This window comes from Haliotis asinina, chromosome 13 (genome assembly GCF_037392515.1).
Source record: "Haliotis asinina isolate JCU_RB_2024 chromosome 13, JCU_Hal_asi_v2, whole genome shotgun sequence".
Taxonomy (NCBI): domain Eukaryota; kingdom Metazoa; phylum Mollusca; class Gastropoda; order Lepetellida; family Haliotidae; genus Haliotis; species Haliotis asinina.
Window position 1 is genome coordinate 17,034,137 of NC_090292.1, and position 19,259 is coordinate 17,053,395.

Sequence of the window (19,259 nt, forward strand, 5' to 3'; positions counted from 1 at the left end):
ACAGCCGTGCATCTAAATAAGTGTCAATTTCGAATTCGATCCCACGAAATGAGAATCATGGCTAAGTGAGAAAATTCTGCAATGCATAAAGGCGCCTGATACAGTTCGATCTGTCAAGGTCGAAGCTCAAGGTGAGAGAAAACCGCAATTTGCCAACACAAATATGTTAGAACGTGTATCGTGGCGCATCCGATTGTTAAAACAGACTGTAAAAACAGCGCGAATGCTCAATAACACGTTCTTACAACATGTACCTTGGCACGGTGTAGTTTCTGCTGCTAATCTAAAGACTACAATACAGGCTTTGAGGCTTTGTGGTGTTTTGCTTTCCTACCTGAATTCTCTGGAGAAAACGTAAATTCCGAAGTCAGTGAGGATTGTTGAGCATTGTGAGTAGGTGATGTTGTATCAAGAAATTAATATTGTGCTTTAAATGTGTGAATGGCAAAGGGTTGAAGTAATATTGTGATTTACGTAAGTGAGTGACAAGTATTTAAGTAACATTGTAATCAAGCGTTAAAGAATTGAGTAATGGCGTGTTTAGGAATGTGGACTGCTGTTACGTCATGTTACTCAGTGAAGGGATGGGGTGATATTGTGGTCTAAAAGTGTAATGTATGTTTAGATGAGCATAACTGAGTAAAGCAGCATTAAGTGTAAAATATCGGTTCAGGTATAACACTGTGTTTTAAGTAAGTGAGCAATGAAGCACTGAGGAAGTGAAAGAGTTTTTATTAAGAGAGAAGTGCAGCGCAGGGGAAGTGAGAGGGTGGTACTGTTTTAACTTGGTTAACTATGTTTGTTCAGTATTGCATGGACATTAGTAAGTGAACACTGGGTGAGTGAGTTATGTTGTATCTCAACTGAATTGTACAGAGCGAAAAAAGAGTAAGTAATACTTTGTTGTAAGTAAATAAGTAATTCTGTTTGAAGTAAATCAGTAATGCAGCGTTAAAGAAGTGAGTAATTTCATGTGTTTAAGTAAATCTGTACGTTAGTAATGCAGTGATAAAGAAGTGAGTGATTGTATATGTTTACAGTATGTTAGTGTTACAAAGTAAGTTAATAATGCAGTGATAAAGAAATGAGTCATTGTATCTGTTTACAGTATGTTACTTTTACAAAGTAGATTAGTAATGCATCAATAAGGTAATGAGTGATTGTATCTGTTGACAGTATGTTAGTGTACGTAAGCAATGCAGTGATAAAGAAATGAGTGATAGTATCTATTTACAGTAAGTTAGTGTTACAAAGTACGTAAGACCTGGTGTCATAATTGTGATTCATCACCTGTTGTTATCACTGTGATTCATCACCTGCTGTCATAATTGTGATTCATCACCTGCTTACATAGCTGAGGTTGACGGCCTGGTGTCATAACTGTGATTCGTGGTCTGCTGTATTCACTGTGAGTCATCACCTTGTGTCCCCACTGTGAGTCATCACCTGGTGTCCCCACTGTGATTCATCACCTGGTGTCTTCACTATGAGTCATCACCTGGTGTCCCCACTGTGAGTCATTATCTGGTGTCCCCACTGTGAGTCATCACCTGGTGTCCGCACTGTGAGTCATCACCTGGTGTCCCCACTGTGAGTCATCATCTGGTGTCCCCACTGTGAGTCATCACCTGGTATCCCCAAATGTTTCCGTTTTGGTTTGAATCAAATTCTACAAAGTATGTGTGGTTTTCCCAGTGTTGTTCTTTGTGCGGATCGATATTCATGGTGCTGTCAATAAGCTTAATATCCAGTTATGATATGTAATTGCCCAATTTATCTGCACGCAAACATTCCTCATAAATAACTAATGAGGGGCAGGACCTGCTCTCTGAGGAGATTTATATGAATCTGAAGTGTCAATGGCCCAAGAACTCGTCTGTGTTTCAGGACCCCTCGACAGTGGCCTGAGCCGTTCAGGTAGTCTGTGAATGGTGTACCTTCCCAGAATGAATCTTAAGTACTAGAGGCCCAGGAACTGGTCTGGGTACAGTGACCTGAGCTGTTAATATGGAACAGACTGTGAATAGTGTACCGACACAGTCTCGTCTACTGAACCTTTGTTCCAGATGTTGTGTTCCGTCAACCACTGATGAACACTTCTCTCCGCGTGGCTATCTTCTTGTATTCACACGTCGACACTCGCCCTGCTGCGTGTATTTCTTTGCTCACGTCTTCAGAGATGTTGTTGCATATCGATGATCAAACTCGGTGTACGCCATTCCAGGAAACATGCTCATGGCATTCCAGAACGTTGTTTGTAAGCAATCTGTACCACCGTTATAAAATTTAATGTATAATGCATAAATAGATAGTGCTGTAACTATGCAATAAATCCTTAAGACAAATGACGACATTTCAGGCGAGGCGTCTTCACTAAATATGTGTTCTATAACATGATACACAACAGAGATTGTAATAGTGAGTGAGTGAGTGAGTATTTAACGTCACATCGGCAATATTTCCGCCATATTGTGACGAGACACTGTAATATGACACGCAACATGGGTCCTGGAACCAGAGATACACGATATATATTGTAAAATCACAAGTATTATGAGATGTAAAATATCACGAAGCAAGTGTCCCGTGACTTATCATAAACGTTAGAGCTCAGCATTTCCATCTAGTTGGGCGCAAGGTCTACACACACTACTGGTGTAGCGTGTGGTCCCCCGAGCTGGCGTTGTTCCAGACTCTTCAGTCGAGCTATATAAAAGCCGTTTAGACAGGAGCGAGGCAGTTGCCTTCCTAGCTGCGTGTTGTTCTGTTGGAACAATGGAGCTATCAACAGTTGTATTCCTGAGTCTTGTACTGTGCGGTATGGGAGACGTACATGCTGGTGAGAGTTTGGAAATTCTGACTACACGTGTGAGGGTGGTTGAACAAGACCTTAGCCTGTGGAAATTTTCAAGTATGAAAACTGAGACTAAACTGATGAACAAGTTTAAGGTTTGGAAGGAGTCGCTGAAAGAAGAACTGACTTCAACATTCCTTCCTTCACTGATAGAACCTCTCGTCAAACAAGCGATTACAAACATCCTAACTGAAGATGATATTGGGCATCAGACCAACGGAAAAGTTCTCGAGGAAGTACACAGCTTAAAGGACAACGCGCAATACATAAAGACACGACTTCGAGCAATAACACAAGACTTAAGGCATGTTGAACGGGAAAGCGACACCTACAGAAAAAGAGTCAGAAAAGAACGTAGCGAGTTGACCAAAGACATCCGGGCTCTACAGATGCAGGTGAATCAGACAGTAGTTCGTGCAACCTCATATGCAAGGATGCTAAGGTCAGAACTCAATCAGACCATTGATGACGTGCTTGAGACAAACCAGACACTCGCTGGCCTAACACAGTACTTCAGGACGCTGAACACCAGTTGTGTGGTGACGGAGAGAGAAATGAAATCATACCGGGAGGGCTTGCAGGAAATGCGGAGCAACGTATCCACAGACATTCGGAGTTTAAACATTCAACTGAATCAGACCATTAGTGACCAGTTTGACACGAACCAGGCACTCTCTGGCCTCACACAGGACTTCAGGACGCTGAATACCAGTTTTTTGGGGATGAGGAAAGAGATCAAGGAGCTTTCAACCATGACGTATCGTGGAACGACAGAAGGTGAGACTTTTAGCAGAGATTTGTCGCTTAATTAACATTTTATTTTGATATGGCAACCGGAATATATGAGACTAACATTAATTTGTTTGGCAGCCTAGGGTTCACAGGGCAACGTAGGATTAGGTTGGCATGGCAGCAAAATGTTTCATTTACACGTCAACGTGGAGTTTGGGCATGAATAAATGAGCTTCATTTGATAACCTAGGGCTTACAATGCATGGAACGTTGGATTAGCATGTAACCTAGGGTTTCCAAGACATGTAAACGTTAGCCAGACTAGGGCTTACAAGGCATGTAAGCGTTTATTTGGCAGGTAAACACAACCTAGGGCTTACGAGGCATATTAACGTGGAGTTAGCAGGCATGACCCAGTGTACATAAGGGTTTACAGGACATATTAACGTGGAGTTAGCAGGCATGATCCAGTGTACATGAGAGCTTACAAGACATATTAAGGTTGTGATAGCAGGCATGACCCAGTGTACATGAAGGCTTACAAGGCTAGTTGGACTAGCAGGTAAAGCCAACCAAGAGCTTGCAAGGCATATTTATGTGAGTTAGCAGTCAAGACCCAGTGTATATAAGCCCTACAGAGAACGGTACTTTTACCTTCATCTCAGGCCTAACTACTGGTGGTCACGTGACCAACGACAGATGTCTTTGAACACACGGTCAGTCGACAGACAGCTGAAGACAGCTGAAGACAGTCGACAGACAGGGGATTCTCGGCCGCAGGAACAAGAACAGAACTTACTGAGGACAGTAATTGTCAACGCTACATTATCGTCAGAAACGACCCCTAACTGTACCTTGTGATATGATACCCCAAAATAACGAGCAATCAATACTAAAAGATACATTTTATTTCTCTTCACTAATACTTCACACCATGTCTGATGTCTGTTTGAAAGCAAAGTAACACCTAACATCAAGATCAACCAGTGTGTCGAGATCATTGACCACCCTGTATATCTTACCTCCACCCAGCTCGACAGCTGTGGCTCCAGTCTTACTAGTGTTATGCCTGGCATTATTTCTATTAGTAATTCCCTCGTATTTAACACTGAAGTGTACTGCCTGTAAAATTTGAGTTTCAACTCTGCCGTGGTCGCACTGATTTATCTCTGTATCTCTACATATTTGGGTGAAATTACTGATTCAGTTAGGAACTGGACATCAAATTAGACGACCAAAGTTTTACCCCTATTCTGAATATTTCAACTTGCCTCGAATACAATCGCCCAATCCCCACTTGACAAGAAGGCCCCACTTTTCAGGTCAGAACCTTCAGGTCAAACCTGTCCAGCACAGCCCCGAGCAGTTAAACACAGCACGTTTATGTTTGAGATATTATGACCTGACAACTAAAAGCAATCTCAGTATGGCAGAAATCTGAACTTCATGCTGAATGAAACCCTACACCAGATTATGTCTTTTCTTGTCCGTGAATGCTAACACTTGCCCTGGCAGAACTTGGTTCAATATTACCCTTTAATGATTGACACCACACCTTCTGCAAGAGTGGGATGTTACCCTGGGGAGTCAGGCAGTGCAAGACTGCAAATTAGGTCTTTAAATTACTTCACTGATAAAGAGCCTGATCGTAAAGGTATATTTGTCTGGAATCTGATGAAATAAATCACCAGGTTATTACTCATGGGTGATGCAATGACAAACGCTGTGTACAGACAGAAACCCATGGTTCACTTTCATTTATTTTCGGTCCACAATAATCATGACATGAAATTAACAGGCCACTGACTAACACCATGGTATTTGGAATAGGCGGACGACTTATGGCTACTGTATCTGAACATCAATGCACTACTTATTGGTTATATTGCCACCGTTTGTAGAGGAGAAATTTAATCCTGGGGTCAGTATAACCACATAAGACATTTAGAGACCCTAAAGTAAAGAAAACAAGTCATTACTTCCTTGATCGATTTATACGTCGCAGATACATAGCGCATGTACACTCGCACATACATACAACATACATGATAACTGTGGTGCACTCTTTCTTGGTATGTACTTCACACCTAGACCCTTGATGCCGAGATCTTCACCTAAAAGAAATCAGATTCTAGTACTGTTTTTGGTTCCGGGATTCGAACCCTTAGAGTCGGGCACCTAATCGCCAGCACACAAAGTCAGCCGCCTAGCCGTCTCAGCTACCGCGACGTGGATGTCGTACTAGAATTTGTACTTTACTAACAAAGTGTAATCCCAAATATGACATACGTTACATATGACCACTTTCTAAATGGCATTGTGAAACATTTGAAACAAGCGCAGTCTTTCGAGCACAGTGTTCGGTTTCAAATCAATTAGCTTTCGTTTCATTTTATCGAGAGAGTTGGTATTGGTGGCAAAGACCTGCTGTAGTTTAATTCTAAAACGTAAGGGGAATGGGGGATCTTTTAGAATTTTTCTTCCCTTCACTAATCTGCTAGGTGCGCTGATCCGGACGGTCCAACCTTAACCTGACAGCGCATGTCGTATGCGCGATGTGTGCCGTACGTGTTACTATTACCAGGGATAATCTACAACTATATAGTCTCCCTGTTATTACATTTAGAGAAAGTTGACCATTGCAGCTTTCACCTTCACTGCTAACGTTCACGCTTGTGCATTGAGCGTATATCTTTTCCCTCTCACGATGATATATCAAGTGTATTCCATGATTCTATGATACGCCTGGGTTAGTCATGACTGCTTACATTGCAAGAAAGAATGGCGAAATAGTAGTTCGAAGCGAGGCGGTGGAATCAGCTGATCATTTTCAAGTTATGTTTGTCGTTTTGTTGACGTTTTGCAATCGGTAATTTAACTCTGGCACTAGACGTCTCAGTATCACATTTAAAAGTGCAGCGTATTTTCATTGTATATTTACTCAAATCGCTTTTCTATTACGGTCGATATGGCTGCATTCATGTAGCTCACTAAGGCGGGGAGCTGATGTGAACTGTCTGATAAAAGAATTAAATGTGAAACACTGAAAGTCTTGTTATGTAAATTTCATGGGTTGTACAAGATGGGATAGAGATTTTTGACAACACAAATATTCAGCAGATACAGAGAGAAGTGAGAAACCATGGTCAAGTAGTTGTAAAATAACAGTAACGGACGAATTATGTCAACCATCGCCTACATGTAGCCAATTTTCAAATGCGATAAACATGAGCATAACTAAAATCAATCTTTTACGTCTGTAACAGTTTGTGATGCATGAAATATAAAAATCACTGTAAGGATAAATAATGCATGAAAACACTGCAAAATTTTAAAATGACCGCGTTTTAATTATTAAAATTATTATTCTTGAATTACGGTTATAAATTACCATATTTGGACTTTACTAAGTATCAATAGAAGAAAATAATATTAAAATATTAGTTTATTTAACATACTATGACTCAGAAGAAGTAAAACCACCGGTAGGTTAAGTACACATTCGAGGGCACTTTCCTAATTCGTTTTTTTCTTCATTACACAACTAAACAATGCATATATTCATACTGGTAATGAATTGCAATTTTTAATATAAATGGTAATGTTAAGTGTGGTCAGCATCAAATAGTTTACATTTTCCTGCAGTGTCTACATACATCTTGTCTTCTCAATGAACAGATTATTATAATAGTCATGGCAAAGCTCATTTTACTCTTTTTAAATCTAGCTCTTCATGTCTTGTTGCAATACATTGAGGTTTTGATATTCTAACACAAATATATTAATAAAGTCAATATCCTTTCGCACTTTACATGATATCTGCACTGCAAAATGTTGTAATTTTGAGTTATTGTATGTTATTGTATTTGTAAATTACATTAAACATGCATGACTTTATTCAATCATTGTACATATTATCTTTTAACTGTCTGATAAAATAATTAAATGCATAAACATATCTTCATAGAATAATTGTGGGGTTAAATTCGAATCTATGTCATCTAAAACGTATATTTGACATTAAACCCCTTTTCTGATATTAAACCCACAACCTAAAGATTCTTTAAGAACTGTTGAATAAAAATCAGAACACAAAGTATACAAATTTAGATAATATGTGGTCTGTCATGGGAAATATTTGTCAACCTAATGTCACCAAAACAAGAAACACACGTGCAATGTAATTCTATCATACAGATCTGCTTGGGTGGTCAGAACTACATGTTGTTCATAAAGACAATTCTCTGTAAATGACTTTTTATATCAATAGCTTTAAGTGGTGTTAAACTATGATGAGTGGTGTTTCGGATGCAACCAACTCATTGCTTGGACAAAAGGTGTATGGCATTTGCTTAAGTAATTTATATATAAAGATATACAGTAGTGTCAGAATTTAAAAGCAAATGGGGAACTGCTGCTCAAAAAGTGATTTATAGATTTATAACTAACTCTTACATTCTGTACGAAATTTCGCCAGTTGTCAGGGATGTGTAATAATCACAAATTGACGAGAAAGACCTTCCAGGGTTCGATTCAGTTCTAGTTGGTTGGAGTTGTATCTCCGATTTTTGCTTACATTGAGATCGGTAGTAGGATGGGAACTATTTTTAAGATTTTAATGCGGCAATATTTAAAGAATTACAGTTGGAAATAACTGAAGGATTGATAACATATACAAAGAATTTTCATAGATGCTAGGACTTGCAGTAAGTTGAACTAGCACTCCCCCGGGTTCTGTCGTAGGAAATGCCGAGACAATATAACCGAAATTTCATGGCGTTGTCAGTCTTTATTTATATCCTGTCGATTCGCACTGCACTTGGAAATTAAGCAAACGATGCTTTTCTCCAGTAAAAGTCAAAGCAAAACATGTGTCAGTTAATGGCTTTTCGTCGAATGAAGGTGGCCAGGACAACTCGTAAACGTGGTTCTGTCTGTACATGTAGCAGGTTGTCGCAGCGCACATTGAGTCGGTAACCAGACCAGAAGCGAGAAATTGGACCGTCGCTTATTTCATTTCAAAAGGAGAGTTGTTGTCAGAAAGTAATTATGTGACTTTCGAATTTCATGCAGATAAGAAGCCTAACCCATATTCGTTTCTTGACAGTTCGATAATTACATTCACCCGAAAACCTGATATCAGTGATCATTATTATGCTATTAACGGTAGTTAACGTGTTTTGATATTTCACAACACAACAAATAACGCTGCGAATCGCGATTTTGTACTGTGTAAAAGGGCGATATTTACGATGAAGCCTGTTTTGAAAGGTAATCTTAATCACTTTAGCTTTGTCTGAGAAAATATTGAATGGTATCACAAAACAGGAAATTACCCATAGAATTCACAACTGTTAGTTATATTTGTGCGCTTGATATATTTAGAATTGTATTGAAATTCAAAGTGAGAGTTGAAGTGGAAGGACATATATGTCCCTGTGGCATCCAGGGGGCTAGACTGAGCTGGGGAATGTGACATCCAGGGGGCTAGACTGAGCTGGGGAATGTCCGTCTACACGTTGCACAACATACATTATAACCAGCATGCACTATGTCTAGGTATCTCTGTTTCACATCTAGACTGGGTTGTGGAAAAGCGTCTATACTGAACGCAACAGGCTCAGAAAACCACAGTTAGTCTTTCAAGGTTATACTTAGGAGTATAAGCTCAATTCAAGTACCTGAATGTCCTCGTTTGACAGAGTGATCACAGCTATTTACACCGAAGTCTTTCAGGTCTACTAATATCCACATATGACCTATTTTGAAAGTGAACCTTTATATTTTTTAAACAATTAAATTAAGAATGAAGCAATACAAACAGTCGGTGAATTACAACTATTTAGGGAAGTAGCCGATATGCTAATATACAATTGTCCACGCCATGCCACAGGTAACGCAAACTGTATCATAAAACGAAAACAAAACTAGAGAGCAAACATGGGGCGATTGGAAATATTTCCCTATAGAGATGGTGATCAGACCAAGCAGGCGAGCGCCAAACGTTGTCGTGCTCCTAACCTAACACGTCACAATGACGTCATAGCTGGCAGCTGTGCTTCGTGGCGTCGCCAGTCAAAGCATTTCTCCAGTAGCAGTGAGATGTATCTCTCGTGTTATTGGTGGGTAAGTTCTCAGTTTATGATTTTAAATTGATTTATGGAATTAGATGAAATGTATATAGTATGACTGCTGTAATCAGCATGAATGTTGTAGGAACCAAGTGTTTGCTTCACACAATGTTTACACCCAGACCTATGTTTAGCCTGTCACCGATTGGGGACGATGGAAGGTCTGGGGAAGCATAACAACGCAGCGTTTCACCTAATTGTTATATTTAATCAAATTATGTACTCTCTTTTACCGTTATCCTTGACCTAATGGCATTTACATCCACACAGGAGACTTCATGAGAGTATCCTAAAGCTGTCCAGTCCAATATTTCATTTCAAATGCATTGCGTTTTTTACTCGGGACTGCTGCATTGCATTGAAATACATCCCCGCTGTAGCACACGGCCAAACATATCCTTGTGCATGTCTGCAACATTTTATCAAAACTTCAATGGAAGGTAGATTATAGAAGGGGAATCATGCTGTATTTTCGCTATTTCTAATATTGAAACAAACGAAGAATGTCGGACAACCGACATTTCGATCTTTACCACCACACACTGCCATGTGTTTGCACCCTTGTCAACATTGCTTCCATCGACAAGTATGGTTGTGTCAGCTGCAGTTGTGTCAGCTGGGTTAGCAGTTGTTTGAGAATTGCTCTGTCTGCCACTGTAACTCGATATTCTGATATTTTGTGAGAGTTTCACGGAGTTTGCCTGCCACAAATTACAACTGTGTTTCACAAACACCGAGTCAAGTTGCCCTATTGTCCTTCACACTGTTTGATAAACACTAGTGTTAATGTGCTTCACTTTAGAATTTACGGAGTTGCCTAAAATACCAGGTAACTGAACAGAGAGGGTAGGGTTAGGACATCAAGGAAAGGCGTTTTTTTTAAATATTCCAGCCATGGTTACTGAATTCAAACTAAAACGGTAGTCATTCCATAAAGAGGAATTAAAAGTACTGTTGCAATTGTGTGTTTATCTATCAACAACAATGTGAAAATAACATATGCTTATATATGAAGTCCCTGTAGAATGTGCATCCCTAACCTACCATAGCCATGAGGGTGAACTGACTGTTTTGTTTACACCGTTCATGTTTATATTTTTTTTAAAAAAAGACAATTCAAACGTTTCAACAAAGAGGATCTCAACTGTTATCAAACAGTCAATGCACAATGGACAGCTTATTAAATTTACTAAATCAAGCTGCGAAAACATATTGAGGAAATGAAATATCCTTCAAACTAAACCATCTGTTATAACAGATATATTTGGACTTTATCCATACATAATACTGAAAGGCAAAACATTTATGGAAAGCAGAACCTGAGGCCAGTTATCATATAACTATTTTTTGTACATGTACAGGTTTCTGATGAAAATATTCCCTGTTTCAGCTGCGGCTGACCCGAGCCCAAACAGCACGTTTACACCAGCGCCAGTAACGACACAAGACCTACAGGGTAGGTGGGAAAACCCAGCATGCAGGAAGTGCAGTTGTTATTTCTCCCTGTATTTACCACACTGATGTATATGCCCGTGGTGATATTGACTTGAGGGATGGATCTCACCCCGGTACCGATCGACGTTGTCAATCACAGAACTGTCAAAAATAATATTAGGAAGTATAAATTTTTCTTGCTAGTAAGAATTATCTCAGTCAGTTAGAACGATATGTGATTAATACTTTTTCCCATAAGATATGTATTTAGAATTTAATCATACATAATAGTGAAAGGCAAACCATATCAGGAAAGGCGAAAACAGACCAGCAGTAGAAATGCTTATGTGCGATGTATAGTGTTCTGAACATCATGTTCCCTGTTTCAGTCTCCACGACTGACGCGAGTGAGAATCTGACACCCAGCAAGACGGTTCCACCGGCGCCAGGGACGACACAAGACTCTGACACACACGGTAGGTTGGAAAACCCAGCAGCAACAGTTGTACTGGCACTATCACCTTGTAAAGTTCAACAAACATCAACACTTTCAAGTCGTAATGCAGAACATCTGACTCTAACAGAAAGTTATATATTAAACACGCCGTCATTAATTCCAGAAACCACATGTTGACATTCCCGTCATGTTGGATTGTTGTCAGCCATGATATAGCAATGTACAAGTCACGTATCAACGTGATGTAAACATTGTAGACGTGTGACAAAGATGTCTGGTGTACACAGTTTACTTTGTGTTACAGCGACTCCATCAGCAGCAGCTGGCCGCGACCTCTACGACGCCAGCAGTCGCGGTGACCTGGAGAGAGTGAAGCGGATCCTGGCCCAGGGTGACGTGGACATCAACTATAGAAGAGACAGCTGGACACCGGTGATGTGGGCAGCATGGAGTGGACGCAGGGACGTGGTGGAGTTCCTGGTGGATAGAGGGGCTGATGTGTCACTGGTGGACGGGTACGGTGACAACGTCCTTCACTTCGCCTGTAGAGGTGGAGACCTGGAGACGGTGAAGCTGATACTGTCCATGAACGTGGTGGACATCAACAGTAGAGGAAGGTACAGCATGACACCGGTGATGCGGGCAGCATGGAGTGGACGCAGGGACGTGGTGGAGTTCCTGGTGGATAGAGGGGCTGATGTGTCACTGGTGGACAGGGGCGGTGACAACGTCCTTCACTTCGCCTGTAGAGGTGGAGACCTGGAGACGGTGAAGCTGATACTGTCCATGAACGTGGTGGACATCAACAGTAGAGGAGGGTACAGCTGGACACCGGTGATGGAGGCAGCATGGCGTGGATACAGGGACGTGGTGGAGTTCCTGGTGGGTAGAGGGGCTGATGTGTCACTGGTGGACAAGTGGGGTGACAACGTCCTTCACTTGGCCTGTATTAGTGGAGACCTGGAGACGGTGAAGCTGATGGTGTCCATGAACGTGGTTGACATCAACGTCAGGAACAACGACGGGAACACAGCGGCCGACATAGCGAGAGTCTATAGGGGAATGGTGGATCTCCTGGTGTGACGTGGTGCACACTGAGTCAGTGTCGGTGTGGACAGAGACGGAGCACATGTCGTTACTGACGCGGTGTGGTGTGTGCCGTTCACGTAGTCGTAGGTCACGATTCAAGTGATTTCCTTTTTTTCTTTTTTAAGATAAATAAACGTTGTTGAATGTCAGACATTTTGTCATGTTTTGTCTTTGGAACCTCGCATGATCAGGTAGGAAAATTGTAAACTGTGTATAAACATAAACGGTAAGTGATTGTACGTTAATGTCGCCCGTCTTAACGTAATTCTGTGTTAATTTTAATAATTCTATTCTGAGAATATCGCGAATCATGAAACAGACAACAACACACTGTTTGTTTACATGTCGCTGCACTCTGTGACCTCAGACTGAGCCGAGCTTCACCCGGCTGTCGTGGCGCCATTTGTACAGTGACAGTGACGTCACACTGCTGGTGACGTCACAGACATACAGAGGTGCTCGGCCGTCTTCTCAGCCAGCAATAGCGTCGCACTGCCTCACAACACAAGCAGTGTTACTCAAATACAATGTCGTCGCTTCTGCTTAACGCCCTGGATGCCACTGGGACATATATATCCTTCCTCTACATCTCTCACTTTGAAGTCCAATAGAATTCTAAATATACCACGCATATATAAATACTTCACAGTTTTGAATTCTGCGGGAAATTCCCTGCTCCTTGATACCATCCACTATTATCTCAGACCAAGTTAAAGTGCTTAAAATAGCCTTTCAAAATAGGCTTCATCGTAAATGTCGTCATTTTTCAAACTGTATAAAATCGAGATTCACAGCGTTATTTGCGGTATGTTTTGAAATGTGAAAATCGGAAAATTACTGGGAGTAATGAATTTCAAAAATAGCATATTAATGATGTAAGTTGTGATGTATGTTTTGCGTATTTTGACCAGATGCGAGTTTGTCAAAAACGTTCTGAAAAATATTTTGATGGCAGCTAGGATATCTAACTCAATATATATACGAAATGAAAGATGTGAGATACCAGATGTATTTATGCTTTACAGCAAGTGCTAAAACACACACACCAGGGTGCCTGTTTGGGATTCGACCACACAATGGTGGAAATTTCATCAAAATGGCCGAAAATATCTCTTTACAGATGATTTTGAGACTGTGGATTCAATGCTGTTGAGCATGTGGTGGTGCCATCCAACCTGATGTGGCACAAATATCACATGCATTCATGTATTACAGCAAACAATAACACCCCTTCAATCTTCACATTAAAGTTTCATAAAAAGATTTCGATTTATTTTAAACTCGTAATATCAGCTGTCTACTCATGCATAACACTAGTGTATGAGACTAGAACTCTCTAAATTTCCCAATGCGGTTGAGGTGAATTGGATATTAAGTCACACTGGCTTTGTTCCAGCCATATAGCGACGAGATCAAATCTGATTTTACACTCAGTTTTTAGTACAAAGGACAAATGAGTTTTATTTTGAAAACACATATACTCGCCACATTATTGCCTAAGAACAGAAATGCAGAACAGCAAATTCAAAAGCAGTCAATCCGTTGTTCACAGTAGGTAGTTACAATTTCACAGGTCAACTTCTCTCAGGTCATCTCCATATTCCTGATTGCTTTCATTTGTCAGAATAACAAAACGTGTTACCGCACTACATAAATGGCTCAGCGTTACATCAAGCCGAGTTATGCCCCTTTCTTGGAGCCTCCGCATACACCTCGCTGTCTTCTTTTGGGAACTTAGTGAAAACTCGCTTTCTGTGGCCTGGATAACATGCATTCCATTTCGAATACCAACCCAGTGTTTGATAGTGTGAGTGAGTGATTTGTTCGTTTACTAAAGCCCTGTATTCAGTATGATTTATGTCTTATGCGATCAGGGTGAGTGAGTGTGGTTTTACGCCGCTTTTAGCAGTATCATGGCGGGGCACGCTAGAAATGGACACATTGTACCCATGTGGGGACTCGAACCTGGGTCTTCGGCTTGAAAAGCGAACACTTTAACCACCAGACTACCACTACCGGCCCAAATGACAAAGATCGTTAATCAGGGCATTTGATTATCAGTATGGTTGTCAAGCGTGTTGACATCTCATGACTCTGTTTTAGCGTGGTTCTTACTAAGTATACCTCCTTAAAGCAACGCTGTTTATGTGTGTATGCCTCATATGTGTGTCAGAACAGAAATTGACGCTCACATTAGCACACATATACAAGCAGATGAGTACACGATTATGGATATGTATTTTAAACCTTGTACAAAACTTACAGTACAATACAGTACAGTGTGTGAGTGGGTGTCTGACCTTCTTATAATATGACCGCAACGTACATGTGAAATGTACATCATAAAATAATTAATGCGAGTTTCAGTATCGAAGAAACCATTTAAAATTCAAAAGGACCCGTTCGTGAAAGAGAACGATAACCATATAAAAGACATGTCAGAAAGGTGTGTTTCGGTTTCATGTGAAATATATTATATCTACATGAACATACACAGTCACCTAGACAACGGACGATTAACCAAGTCACGAACTGTCGACATACCTTTTTGGGAGTCCAAAGATCACATACATGCCTGTAGTTGGGCGATGCATACTGTTAGAAACAAAAGCCCACGGTTTTGTCATTCTTCCATGGGATCTCAGGCAAGAGAGTATGAACAGCGTGGTGTTTAAACAACCAGCCATGCTGCAAGTGAGTGAGTGAGTGAGTGAGTGAGTGAGTGAGTGAGTGAGTGAGTGAGTGAGTGAGTGTTGCCCCTATCTGTAACAGAAACGTGCAAAAATAATCCAATTCCGACTGAGTGACTGTTATTGTCAACCTGGTCAGCCATGTGCTTTGCAACAGAACTTTCAGTGTAGTCTTCACTAGAATGAGTGAGTGAGTGAGTGAGTGAGTGTTTTCCCTCGTTATACCGCATGCGAAAAATCCAGTGGTCAAGTGTTTGTTTCTGCCAGAGTCAGCAATGTTATAGGCGATCCTCTGAAACAGAACCTTGTTCAAAGAATCCAGTGGTTGATATCATGAGTAAGTGGTTTCACCTAATCACTAACATTGTGTGTACTGTAAGGGTTTATGGATCAAACCAGGTATCAGTCGCTATCTTTCTTCTCTCGTGTAAACAGCCTCCGTGGTGTAGTGGTTAAAGCGTCCGCCTGGTGAGTGGCCGCGTGTTCCCTGCCTGGTGAGCACTACTTTTCCACACCATTCTGTCTCCAAATGCTACAATATATATTCTTTGACAAACAAAAGTCGACTCGGGAAAAGTGCTGGAGTTGTTTGAAATTTTTATGAATTTGTATTCTGTATATATAATGTAGTTATACTGACGGCAGAAAGTCTGAATAAAGTATTCCGGTGTTTGAATTAGTGACAAGCACAGTACCCGGCCGCACAAGTTCACCAATTCTATCTTCAAATACTACAATTCTGGTCATCGACAGGCAAACCTTGCTTTCAGGGAACTTGCAGGATTTCTTTTCAGTTATGATGAAAATGGAATATATCTGCAAACTGTACCTACACAAACTGTAGTCAATCTTAATTTAATCAATTCTGGTGTTTAAATCCAAGACAAGCACAGTACCCAGCCTCACAGATCAATTCTGTCTCCAAATGCTACAAATCATACTCTTTCACAAGCAAAAGTCAGTTTCAGGGAACTTGCTGGATTTCTTTTCAATTTAAATTAATGTGGAATGTGTATGCATTATGTAGCTACATAGATAGTAGCCAGTCTTAATTTAATCAATTCTGGTGTATAAAGCTATGACAAGCACAGTACCCGGCCTCGTAAGTTGACCTGTCTCAAAATACTACTATTTTGGTCTTCAAGAGGCATTAGTTGCCTTTTCGGAACGTAATGGATTCTGTTTTAATTTTTAATTGTAATAAAATTGGAATGTATATGCAAAATGTAGCTGATCAGAGAGTAGCCAATTCTAATTTAATCAATTCTGGTGTGAAAATCCCTGCTAAGCACAGTAACTGGCCTCAGAAGTTGACCCATTCTGTCTTCTATTTAATCTTTAAATAGCAAAAGTCGCTTTTAAGGACTTCCTGGATTTTGTGTGAATTCTACTAAAATCGGAATGTATTTGCAACATGTGAAATGAAGGGGTGGGTATATGTATACAATCACTATAGCTAATTATAACTCACTCTGGAGTGAAATGAAGAGGTGGGTGGCTGTGCAGAATCACATACTGAAGTGAAATGAAGGGGTAGGTGGGTGTCGAGATATACAAACACAATGGCTTACTCTTGAGTGGAATGAAGGGGTGGGTGTGGTGGTGCACAATCACTAAAATTCACTGGTGTGAAAGGAAGGGTAGTTGGCTGTGGGGATATACCATCATATACCTGACTCACTCTGGGGGGAAATGAAGGGTAGGTTGAGTGTGATAGTATACAATCATACTCAGGAGTGAAATGAAAGGGTGGGTAAATGGGTGGGAGGGTAGATGGGTGCGGGGGGTGGGGTATATTATCACTATACCTCACTCACTCTGGGGGCAAATGAAGGGGTGGGTAGATGGGTGTGGGGGTATACAATCTTATACCTGACTTACTCTGGGGGGAAATGGACTCGTGAAGGTCTGGGGTAGAATAGGCCTACAGCAACCCATGCTTGCCATAAAGGCGGCTAGAAGCGACTCTTGTCGTAAGAGGGTGACTAACGGGATCGGGTGGTCAGGTTTGCTGACTTGGTTGACGCAGTTGCGCAGTGTTGATCCTGTTCCAGACTCAACTATTTAAAGACCAACGCCATATAACTGTGGAGTGAAATGACGGGGTGGGTGGGTATGGGGAGTATACCATCACTACAACTGACTCACACTCGATTGAAATGACGGGGTGGGTATGTGTGAGGAGTATACCATCACAATAACTGACTCACACTGGAGTGAAATGAAGGGGTGTGTGTGTGAGGAGTATACCATCACAATAACTGACTTACTCTGGAGTGAAATGAAGGGGTGGGTGGGTGTGTACAATCACCATACCCGACTCACTCTGTTTTGAAATGAAGGGGTGGGTGAGGGTTGGGGGTATGCAATCAGTGACAATGACGGTCACAATAACTCAATCATTCAATAGTGAAAGAATAGTGGGGGATATAAAAGATGACAAACTGACACACTGCAGTCAATCATAATTCAAACAGTTCAAGTGTACACAGATGGCCAAAATCCTTACCATATTTGTGCTTTTGAATTGCAAACTTCAAAACAAGGCACAGTTCCAGTACATGTTTCAGTGTTGTTTTTGTAGATCAGGTACATAAACTTAAATATCATAAGAGCTTTTATGTGCATAAAGTATGTGAAATAATGAAAGTAGGTTGCAATTTCAAAAGATGAGCAATGACATATGCTTGCATCATTTGACCCAACAATTATAATACACACCTTTATTAAAATAGATATATATATATAGGGGGGGGGGGGGAGGTTAAGCACCCCCAGTATGTTCTACAAAGGTTTGGCTGACATCAGGTGTGACCCAGGTATATGGTCAACTGAAATACACATTCTGGCATGTCTACTCATTATAAAGAAATCCTTGTACATTTTTATTTTGTCCTTGTTGGAAGAATGTTTATTGAAGCATTTTTCTGGCTACATGACATATTTAGGTAAACATGTCTGCTTCAAGACAAGTTCACAGTGATACAGTATGATCAGTCATAGCTCATTGAATCTTTTTACTTTGAAACAAGTGTTTGTCTGAAAGCAACCTTTGAAAGCACAGTTGTGAAGTTGTACCACTTAAATGATAGTTATTGCTGAGAACAACAGTATGAGGCTACAGCCAAGATGCTACTTCCCTATGAGCTACCTTTAAGACATTAATACATTGACGCTCTGTGGCTGACCTAGTTATCCAGAGAAGATCAGAAAGAGGCAGTCTGCAATAACAGATTTGTTTCAAACAGTTGTGATTATCTGTGAAGTTGTTCACAGAACAGTGCTTGAACTGTGTCAGAAGACGTGTCTTGACATGGTTGGTTATTATGCCGTGTGGACCACTTGCACACTGAAATCAACATGACAACTCTGACGTACTGTAACCGTCCCTGGTGGCAGGAAGGCTGCATTGATTGGCAAGGTACCATCACTCTGAAGTCAACATGCCAACACTGATGTACTGTAACCGTCCCTGGTGGCATGACGGATGCATTGATCGGAATGGTACCATCACTATGAAGTCACCATGACAACACTGATGTACTGTAACAGCCCCTGGTGGCATGACGGATGCATTGAACAGAAAGGTACCATCACTATGAAGTCTCCATGACAACACTGTAACAGACCCTGGTGGGATGACGGCAACATTGATCGGCAAGGTACCATCACTGTGAAGTCAACATAATGTCAGTGGTGACTAGGGTACCGATCTCACCTGTCAGTGGTGGGTGGGGTACCCATCTCCACTTTATGCAGACGTCAGTGGTGGCTCGCACACCCATCTGCCCCGTATGTACATGTCAGTGGTGGGTGGGGTACCCATCTCCACTTTATGCACACGTCAGTGGTGGGTCGCACACCCATCTGCC

The 19,259-nt window shown here is 41.0% G+C and overlaps 1 protein-coding gene across 1 annotated transcript; it reads left to right on the top strand.

Moving 5' to 3' along the window:
* Window positions 1-3,411: 3,411 nt before the first annotated feature.
* On the top strand, window positions 3,412-12,691 carry LOC137259993 (inversin-like). Its single transcript, XM_067797670.1, has 4 exons — window positions 3,412-3,631; window positions 11,108-11,173; window positions 11,541-11,627; window positions 11,913-12,691. The coding sequence occupies exons 1-4, from the start codon at window positions 3,439-3,441 to the stop codon at window positions 12,689-12,691; spliced, it is 1,125 nt and encodes a 374-aa protein (XP_067653771.1). The 5' UTR covers window positions 3,412-3,438.
* The last annotated feature ends 6,568 nt before the right edge of the window (window positions 12,692-19,259 follow it).

Excerpts from the sequence above, each read along its gene's own strand:
- LOC137259993 (XM_067797670.1), top strand. The coding sequence starts at position 3,439 with ATGCGGAGCAACGTATCCACAGACATTCGGAGTTTAAACATTCAACTG. Across the intron at positions 11,174-11,540 it reads AACGACACAAGACCTACAGG|TCTCCACGACTGACGCGAGT; the intron begins GTAGGTGGGAAA and ends TCCCTGTTTCAG. Across the intron at positions 11,628-11,912 it reads ACAAGACTCTGACACACACG|CGACTCCATCAGCAGCAGCT; the intron begins GTAGGTTGGAAA and ends TTTGTGTTACAG.